General features: G+C 36.4%; 1 protein-coding gene across 1 annotated transcript; it reads left to right on the top strand.

The window, feature by feature from the left end:
- The first annotated feature begins 235 nt into the window (after nt 1-235).
- On the top strand, nt 236-8,017 carry HAUS3 (HAUS augmin like complex subunit 3). Its single transcript, XM_005424716.3, has 6 exons — nt 236-454; nt 586-636; nt 1,079-2,110; nt 3,146-3,582; nt 5,184-5,412; nt 6,664-8,017. The coding sequence occupies exons 3-6, from the start codon at nt 1,196-1,198 to the stop codon at nt 6,928-6,930; spliced, it is 1,848 nt and encodes a 615-aa protein (XP_005424773.1). The 5' UTR covers nt 236-454; nt 586-636; nt 1,079-1,195; the 3' UTR covers nt 6,931-8,017.
- Nucleotides 8,018-10,167: the final 2,150 nt, after the last annotated feature.

Below are 10,167 nucleotides of genomic sequence, written 5' to 3'. Positions count from 1 at the left end.
TTACTCCTTGTCAGTGGGCTCCACTGAAAAGAGTGTGGCAGCGTCCTCTTGGCACCCATATTTATGTATTTTGAGGACAGCCGTTTTAAGCACGGAGGGCAGAGGACGCTTGGAGCGCTGCCCTGTGACACGGAACTCGCACAACGTTCTGTGTCATCTGCAGTGTCTGAGCTAAGTCAGACACATGGGGAGCTTTAGAGAAATGGCTTTACTTGTTCAGCGCTCCAGGCTAGCAGAGTGGGCTTCTCAGGGGCAATGTATGCTATAGAAACACAGTATTAAGTATTGTCAAACTAAAAAAAGTCGCTTAGTATAACCAGAGTATTGCAGACAAGGCCTCCTGACTGTTGATAACTTATCCTGTGTTCTTTGCTGTCTGTTACACACACTTTAGGATCCCAAAGCTGATTATTTGTCTGCTAGGAAACAGAAAAGCAGCAAACCCCCTTTTCATGTGAGTTGTGACCGTTTTCACAAGGGTATTTTTACATTTATTTTAATTTACATTTTTTATAATTGATAAAAAAATCTGCAGTTTTATATTGAGGTATTTATATGTTAAAGCATTTCTTGTTCCATTTGCAGAGGAACCTTTTAAACAGAGGTTTAGAAGACAAGATTCTGCTTGCTGATGAGGTAAAAAAACCCTTATAGCCAAGATCTTGAAATCTAGTTCTGTTTTTAGAACAAACTGAAAACCCTGATCATTTTGGAAGATTTAAAATAATTGTGGGTGGTTTTTTAAATGAATATGCAGAAAACCATGTAAGTAAAATCACTTTTGCAGGCCAATGAATTCCTCAGTATTAACACCTGTTGCTTTTAAATTAATGATACTATACTGTTTCCATAATTAGTTTGTGTGAATTAAGGAAAAACATAGGTGCTTGCAGTGATCTGGGATGTAATTGATACAAAAATTTGATCAACAAAATATATTAAGATATCTGAAATTAAAATTGGTGTCAAGTCTTTGAATAGCCACTTTAATCCAAAACAACCTTCAGGGGTTTTTTGGTTTGATTTTTGGTGTTTTTTTTTTTTTTTTGTGATCTGACACTTCCTTTTTCCTGTACAGACTCTTTTTATTAAAATACTGAATATTAATTTTAAATGGCAAAAATTTAAAGCTGGAATAATACCTCAGATTTTTTCATGTATTTGGATCTTTTCTGCTTACAAAAATATTTTCATCATGAGCTGTGGAAAAGATTTTGTGGAAACTCTTAAAAAAATTGGATATCCAAAGGCTGATGAGCTTAATGGAGAAGATTTTGACTGGATGTTTGAGTCTTCAGAAGACAAATCATTTTTGGAGTGGTTTTGTGGAAACATAAACGGGCAGCACGTGGTATCTGAAGAAGAACTGCAAGATTTTGATAATCTTCTCCAGCATGGTAAAGCTGTTTTGGAAGGAAATGCACTGGATGAAGTCCTTAAAACCTTGGAGCCCACAGGTTCAACAAACAGTAGCCAAGAAGAGGATGAGGAAGAAGTGAAGAAATTAGAGGATGAACTTCAAACTCTTCAGAAGTTAAAAAACCTTCAAATTCATCGGCATAATAAGCTCCAGCTGTTGGTTGCTACAAACAGCCACTTGTTACAAACATTCCAAAGCAGAGAGGAAGAAGCACGGAAGGAATGGAAAGAAGGACTGGAAGTGTTTACTGCAGCAAATAATAAGCTTGACAATGAACTGCAGTCTCTTATAGCTGCAGTGAAGGAATTTGCCTCTTTCTTCACTGCTTCAGATTCAGAACAAGGGTCAGATGCACATCCACTGTTTTTTTCCCAAATTTCTTTGGACAGATATTTGTCTGTGGAAGAGCAAAGCACTGCAGCACTTACATCACACTTAAAAAAGCTTTTTTATGAAGGTATGCCTAAATGTGCTGAAAATTCACATGAAGATGGCTTTCAACTTGAAGATTTAATCAAGCAAGTCCCTTTTGATGAGGCTAATGAAATGTGTGAAGAGAGGCAAGAGATAGCCAGGCTCCAGGCAGCGTATATTTGCGGTCAGAACCAGCTAATTCAGCTGCAGGCTGAAGAGGAGGCCCTGAATTCAGCTGTCAAGTGTGCAGAGAGCCTGCTGCAGTCCTTGGACAAGGTAAGGTAAAAAGGTGATAGAAGGTGCTGGAGTTTTAAACAGACAGGCAAGTTCCGCTGGGTCTAGTGAAAGGAATTGCTGAGTTGCTGTTATTTCAATCATTTTTATGTAGTGAAATTGCACTTTTGTGAAGTTTTAGTCTTGTTCACAAAACTGCTCTTGTGGAATATCTTCAGTTTCCATTGTTAGAAGTTCTTCAGTGTGGTAAATTACCTTTAATTCTACTTTTCAGCATTACTACCTTTAAAATCCTAGAATTTATAGTAACTTTCTAGTTTAGTTTAACTTTGAATTTTCAAATTAGACCTGGCTCTTTGTACAGTAAACAGAATCTTAGCTTTGGTTGCAGTTTTGTGGTATCAGGGAGCCAATATGATAAATGTATTCCTGTTTATATTGCATAGCATAAGCTTAAAAAGTTTTAGTTCACTCACTCTGGCAACTCAAGTATTTGTACCAAATAAGTGAATCTGAGAGTTAAAGCCCCAGAAGTCTTTCAACAAGTGAGTGACAGGCAGATGTGGTTAGTAGAATTTGTGAAGAAATCATAATGAAAGGAAAGGTATTTGCTTATGCCAGACGTGGAATAACTTGAGGCATCATGTCAGTTTGTATATTTTCATTTATGGATGACTAGTATATAAGACTTGATTGATTAGGGTAATTTGGAAAAGGTTGATTCTGCCAGCAGTATTGATATCTGACTGAATATAAAAAATTATGTTTTCTTGTGAGATTTCAGTTAGGCAGGCTTGAAACAGGTGCTAGATAAAATGCAGCTGTTTTATTTTTAACACAATAAACTGTTTCCTGACCCTGTGATAGAATGAAATTACTTTTTACTGAAATATATTTATTATCTACTTTGTTCATCTGTATTTGCATTATTTTGTAAAATTCTGTAAAACTGCTTGTGGAGTTTTCATTTAATTTTGTAGCTAAATGTAACATAAATGCATGAATCTTTTATGAACTCTTTGGGATGTGGCTTGGCAGGAACCATGAAGAAATTCACAAATATTTTTTTTTATGCAGGATACTGGACAACAGGAAAACATTGATGCTAAAATATCTAGTTTAAGTGCTGAAATTTCAGCAATTAAACAAGATATAGCTCGGATAAATAATGAAGAGCTGCTTCCCCTTCTTAAGAAGAAAGCACAACTTTTGACTGCACCAGTGGTGAAAGAATACCTAGATCACCAAATTGCTCAGCAGGACTGTTATGCTGCAATTCAAGATAAAATAGGCAGGCATTTGATAAGACAGAAAACATCATTTGAACTTATTCAGCTGGCCTGTGAAATGGAGATGAAGAAACACCAGGAGTTCAGCTGCCAGCTTGAGAATTTGGTAGAATCTCTGAAACAAAGCACTGATGAGTTAGAGCAGAGACTACAGGTGATAGCTGAACGAAGTGAGCAGGCAAAGCCAAGGAGCACTATTAGCCCAGAGGACGGTTTAGCTTGCAGGTGAGTGTTACAGTCACTGTTGGACTTGGAGTTTCTTTGAAATAATACTGGGGAGATGAAGGCTCAGGCAAGGGAAGCCTTGCCTGCTGCCAAGTTCTTTCTTACTGGCTGTAGCTAATTAGAATTTTGAATTTTCAAGAACTGAAGCTTTCAACATGTGAAACTTGTTTCTTCCATGTCCTTTGAATTTCTTTGCAGGTTTGCCTGAGGAAAAACTGTTCAATTATCAGTCTTTTTAATATTGCTGAAGCATTCCTAATTAATATACATAACATGAAGAATGTTTAAACCCAACCCTGTCTTATCTAGCACCTCCGGATACTCGAGAGGTATAGATGTTAATAGCAGTGGTTTCCCAGGCTCAGCCCACAGAAACCCCCGTGTGGTAGGAGAGAGGAATGACTCCTCCGGACTGTGACTCGTGTTCAGTTCGTTTTTACTGCTTGATTTGCCGTCTGGTTGGAGTGTCCTGGTACCCATGTAAGAGTCAGGTTTTTCACCATCAAAATAATTAAGTCTCCTTAAAGTTCAGGTGATACAGTTAAGGATGTGTGCTGTGCTGCTCTTCTATCAAGACTAAATCTTAGATGTGATATATTGTATAATTATAGGTATGTTACTGTCAGACTTTTCCTCCTTCTTTAGAATGGTGATTTAAGTGTTTGGTTTTTTTTCAATAATTGATAAGTGATAGCTGAATATGGTTAGGCACAGTGAATAACTGGAAGAATTAGGCAGCATTAATTTTACTCCTATTGTTTGTGTCAGCTTGTTACATTTTTGTCCAGATTTATTATAAAGTCTCCAAATCATTGAACGTTTCTGGCTACTTTTTTTTTTTAGATAAAGGGAAGCTAGTTGAAAGAATTAAGAATCTTATAGGGTTTGTAAACAGTAGACTCTTGAAAGACATTCAGTTACTTCTGAAATATAGCTCCTTCTCTTAATAAAGCCAATCTGATTTTATATCAGGGATCAGCTCCTGAAGATTTTGTTGTGCAGAGGTGGTGGTAACATTTGGACTATGTAAAGTTGTCTGTAATCTTACTGAGCCCATTCCTGATGCAGTATAAGGGTACAGTTTGCTGTAGTGTGCAATGCTGTCTTTTGCATGACTTGTAACTAATTGGAGAATTTCTTAGCAGTCTCTTCACAGAGAGATAGAAAACAGGAAATACTTCAGTAAGCTTGAAAATGTTACAAAGATTGTTCTTATTTCTCATTGGCTGTTGAAGTCTGCTTTCATTCAGCACTTTAAAAAAGATCCATCTTATTTTGCAGCTCTTTGAAGTGTCAGGAAATAGTTGGCAAAAGCACACTGTCAACTTCTATTTGCATTCATGATGTACTTACTAACTGTTACTTTAATATTTCATTGCTGCTAATTTGATATTGAAATATTTTGGATTCCAGTTAATCACTACTATATGTAGATGGAATCCTGCAATCATGGGAGATAAAACAGTGTTGTAAAAGTACCCTCAGCAGAACTTAGCTTACTTGTCCTCTGACTTCTCAACACAGACATGTTCTCTTAACTAATGATGATAGAGTGCTTAGGAAAGTTAAAATATTTGTGTGTCTAACTTCACTTGTTACAGGCTGTATCAGCTCCTGGAAGGAGGAAGTAAAAAACAACAATTGTTTAAAACATACAAAAACCTGGAGCAGATGGCTCAGAAGTTAAAGCAGGACTGTGCCACAGTAGAAGATCAGCTGGCAGCATCTGCTCAGGAACAATCTCTCCTTTTGTCCAACCTAGAGGGGGATGTGGATGCCCTTCGTGGTGCTCTCTATTGTGGAACAAATCAGATACAGCTCCGGAGTCCAGTAAGCCCTTAATGATTGTTTTCAAATTACTGCATTGTGTGTCATGTTCTTTTACTGATAAAAGTATAGTGTGAAGGCTCTAGACATGCAAACTGTCCCCACTTATTAGCAACAAATTTATTAACATAATGATGATGGGCACTGAACACTTACATTATTCTTGGTTAATGTTGGATTTTTATAAATGCTGGCAGATAATTTTTTGTTTGGTTTCTGAGCAAACAATTGCATCTAACTGAATTTCTTTCAGAGGCATGTGCAGTCCTGTATTCCTGTAAGTCTGTGGTGTGGGAGATCCTTTGTCTGGGTAGAGTGTCACTGGAAAACTCATTTAAGTTGCTCTTTATTTCATATGGGCTTTCTGCCCTGTTACCTCTAAGACCCCAGTAGTATGGTTTGGCCCCTTAAAAGCCTGGCCATGGGTGGGTCATTTGGACAAAATAAAAATACCAGAATTTTGAAGGACAGCTGTAGTAGGACAGTCCTCCTACACAGCTCTCAGGTGTTATGCTTAGAACAGCTTTTAAATGGGAACAGGGTTTGTTAAATGCACCTTGTTATGGTTTTTAAATCATTGTTGATACCTCAAAAATGCATCAAGGGAAATCTTCTGTTACATAATACTTCCTTGGTTAATTACATAAAAATATATTTAACATTCATCTGTCAAATGAATTTACAGCATATAGAACAGTTTTTATTTAAAAATGAGACTGTAATTGGAACAGTATGTATTAAGGGATTGCACATTATTAAATAAAATACCTTCCTATTGATTTAAGTCACTTCTTAAAATATGACAACTCGTTCTACTGCTACTGTTTCTCAAGGAAAGTAATTCCTTTAATAAGGATTTAATGATTTAATTGTAAAATTGATTTGGCTTTTTTTTTGTTGTGCTTTTTTTCTGTTTGTTCCCTTTTAAGATTTGACTAGCAATGAATACTTGTAATTGATAGAAAATGTAATTCACTCATGTCTCTAGGTCAGGTTCAGATTCTTATGGTCTTAACTCATCTGGTCAACAAGTAAATGAAATTACATTTGCATAACACAATATGAGTTCTGTTACATGGAGCTCAAAAATTATATACATTGAATGGAATCCCTTATTATCTTTCTGGGTTTTTAAAATTATTTTTTTATTACAAACAAATGGCTTCCCAAAGCAAAAAACCTTTCATATTTCTAGTTCAGCTGGTATATTAACAATAGAAAAGTAATAATATTTTGTCTTTTATTTTTTGTTAGGAACTTACTGAGCAGTTTCACCAGCTGGAAGTGGATTTAGATCAACTAAACAATCTCCTTAAGGATCTGGTTGCTGATCTGAAGTCGAAGAGAAGCTTTTTAGAGTCCAATAGGCTGCTTCAGATGGAAAGAGACTTGTATGTGTGTTTTTTCAAAGATGAAGAGCAGTTGAAAGAGATGGTGGAGAGGCTTGAGCAGCAGTCTCAGGCTAAAACCAGTGGTCTGGAAGATGAGAATTTCACAACCAGTGAAGTTCTTAATGTCTGAACAGCAATGCACTCTTAAGAAAGGAAAATGTTAATGTAAATTGTCTAGGAGTTTATGGAATAATAAGCATTAGCTTGTCAAGGCTGACACTTACCTGTCACTGCAGTGAATCTTAACTGCCACTGTTACCAGCTGAGATTGTGTGCTGCTCTATGGCTTCTTCTGCCCAATGAATTCAACCTCAGTTTTGTCAGAACTCTTGGACGTGAAATAATTGTTGGTTATTTGAAAGAAGTGTGTTCAGGCTGCTCTTCTGCTGGCCTGTGTGTTCATTTCTGCTGCACACAGCGTAGCATCAATAGGAACGTGAACCCTTGAGTCTTTTTGCTTGGTAAGAACTTTTTGAACTGCAAAATGAATGTGGAGAAGGCATTCCAGATTTTGGAACAAGGATGTAATATGCTCATACTGAAGAGGAGAGTTCTCAAAGGCAGAGATATTTCATGATTGTTTCCCTTACAGTTCTTCTAAGAAGACTTGGTTTTGTTAGAAATGTGTTGGAATATGTACCAGAATCTGTTTTAACTACCAAGACCATCTGTTTTAAGACCATTCCAATATCTCTTAATTTAACTTATGGCCTATCTTCTCCATTGAAAGCAGTCTATACTTATTGTGGCTTGCCAGTGAACAAGAATTTTAAGTTTATCTTTTGTACTTCTGAGTTTGCCTTATAATTTATAATGATAGGCATTTCAATTCAGAGTGCTGATGCTTTCATACTTGTGCTTTCATGTGCATTGTTAGCCCGTTTATCAAATTTTTATATAGCTTCCTAATATACCAATGGAACTAAATAGGCTTTTATAGTATGATGTCTTCCAGTCTTTTTATATTTTGATGGGATCAGCTGTGCTTGCTTTCAAGCACTGTACATATTGATGAAGGTTAGTATATTTGTTTAAATTCAGTAACAGTAGTCTTAAAACTATTTTGATGGCACTCTTTTAACTTCTATGTGATTATAACTTATTTTTAAATGTGTAATTTTTTTAACTTACTGGTTGGGTGTCTTTATGTCTGGATTTCATGCTACTTAACTCTATACTTTGTGTATATTATTAAATGCCAAACTCTATCAATTCAATTCCGTGTGGTTAGTATTTATGGTGAATCCCTGTGAGTTTTTCTAGGCCTGTTCTCAGGCGTGGTATCTTGTTTGTATTTAGTCTGATGGGTTCTCATTTTGATCTGCCCCTGGGGCTATGATGCCGCTTCCAAGCCTGGGAAGTCAGGGAGCACTTTAACCCTGTGTGGGAAAGAAGTGTTGCTCTTAGGCATAGAAGTTAGGAGTTGAGTGCAGGGAAGGATTATGCTTCTGACTCTTGGAATGTCAGGGAAAAGAAAGCCATTCCACCTATCACCCTTTCCTTCACATGCTTCTAATTAGAAATAGATGGATACCGCCAGTGCTAATTCAGTGTCATGGGTGTTCCTCTGAATTAGATGCAAATATTTGCACTTTTAAGTATTAAAAGTTGCAAGATACCTGTGGTCTTGAGCCAAGAAAAATATTTCTGTGTAGGCAGAGGAGCTGTTGTTTGCTGATGGTTAAGTTTGACAGTCTGCTCATGCACTGGGTCTAGTGGGAGAAGATCAGAGTAACAGCACTCCAGCTACCCACTTGTGTAGGAATAATTGAGTCAACAGCAGGTTTTGCTAGAGTGATTGATTTGTACAGCTTGGATCCTGGAAGTATTTTTAAAATGTTGGATATTTCTCTTGTTTGTGTTTGTGACAAGTTTTACACGTTATTCTGATCTGACTGTTAAACAACAACAAGTCATCAGTGTGGGCACTGTTACTTGTGATTCTCCAGTGTGGTGTACCTAGGGATTCTCCCAAGCTTTTAGTAGGTATTACAGAATATGGACAGGTCAGCTGAAAAACCAGCTTCTTTTCAGAAAAGGATAACGGTTACAACAACAGTAGCTGGGATCAAAGCTTGTAGGGACTATAAGTGTTACTGACCAGTTCCTTAAACGGCAAGCTATAGTAGCTATTTTAGAGTTACTAATATATAGCAGTATTTGAATGCATCAATTATACAAAATTTAAGAAAGTAGAGGTCTTTTACGGTAAATATTTTCTGAAACAGCACATAACTAATGGCTGTATATTGTGATAGTATTGCTTGTTTCTTTATTCTGGTGTTGGCTTAATTTTTGTCAATTACTTGAAAGTTAATTGTGTCTTTCCTGATAAAATCCAAGCACTAGTGACAGTAAATGTATTCGTGTGCTAGATACAGACTAGTTTAAAGATGCTGGGAGGGGGAAAGTATCTCACACATACTACTTGTTTTATTTGTCAGATTTTATTTTCTTTTAGTACAAGTTAGCTGTACTTAGGACTGCTGCTTTTTTAACTGGGGTATTAAAACACTATTTCAAAGAAGTTTGTTTTTATAAATTATTATATTTTTATTTCCAATACAGTATTGATAGGCATGTCTGGGAGCAAATGTAATTTTTCATTGAGAATGAATGGCTAAGCATGTTCACTATATTTTGTCTTTAATTTCAACAGAATATAAGTGAGGATTACTCATGGCCCTGATTAATTAATAATTTGTGTGTTCTGTGTTTAGGTTTAACCTTAGAAATGGAGCGGTACATAGGATGTGAGATTTCTAAAGTGCCTTTATCTAATATTGCTCAGAGGATTATGACAGCTTTGCAGTCTATTCCTGTAGAAGCTCAGACTAACAGAGAAAATAACCAGAGTGAGTAAAATTTAGCCTGTGTTTTTCTGTTGGAAAATTGAAATGCAACAATATCAAACCCTTAGCCCCTGTTTTTAAATAGAGAAAAACAAAAGGTGAGACTTTAGGTTTACAGGTTTAGAAAGGCATTAAGCTGTTATTGTGACATTTGCTGGGACTTTTCCAATTCAATAATGTTATGTGAGTGCAAGGAATGGTACCACCAATTTTTTCTATTTCTGTTCCTGCTGTATGGTACAGAATTATACGGGAATTTCAAACTGTTCCTTAAATACTGCAATGTTGTAAATTAGATGCATACATTAACTTGACTCTGGACTAGATACTTAAAGATCACTGGAGGTACTAGGAACTTAACACGAAACCTGTGAGCTCTCCAGACTCATGTCTGTCCTTAAAACACATACTCATTAGCAGTGTGCTCCTTGTGAAATTCTAGGGGGAAGAGTGAACAAAAGTTCCAGTGAAAGAACAAATTAGGTAATGTTACAAGTGCCTCAGCAGTTCCAGAA

The sequence above is a fragment of the Geospiza fortis genome, unplaced genomic scaffold (assembly GCF_000277835.1).
Source record: "Geospiza fortis unplaced genomic scaffold, GeoFor_1.0 scaffold147, whole genome shotgun sequence".
In the NCBI taxonomy this organism is placed as follows: Eukaryota; Metazoa; Chordata; class Aves; order Passeriformes; family Thraupidae; genus Geospiza; species Geospiza fortis.
This window is presented reverse-complemented; position numbering and strand designations above follow the sequence as displayed.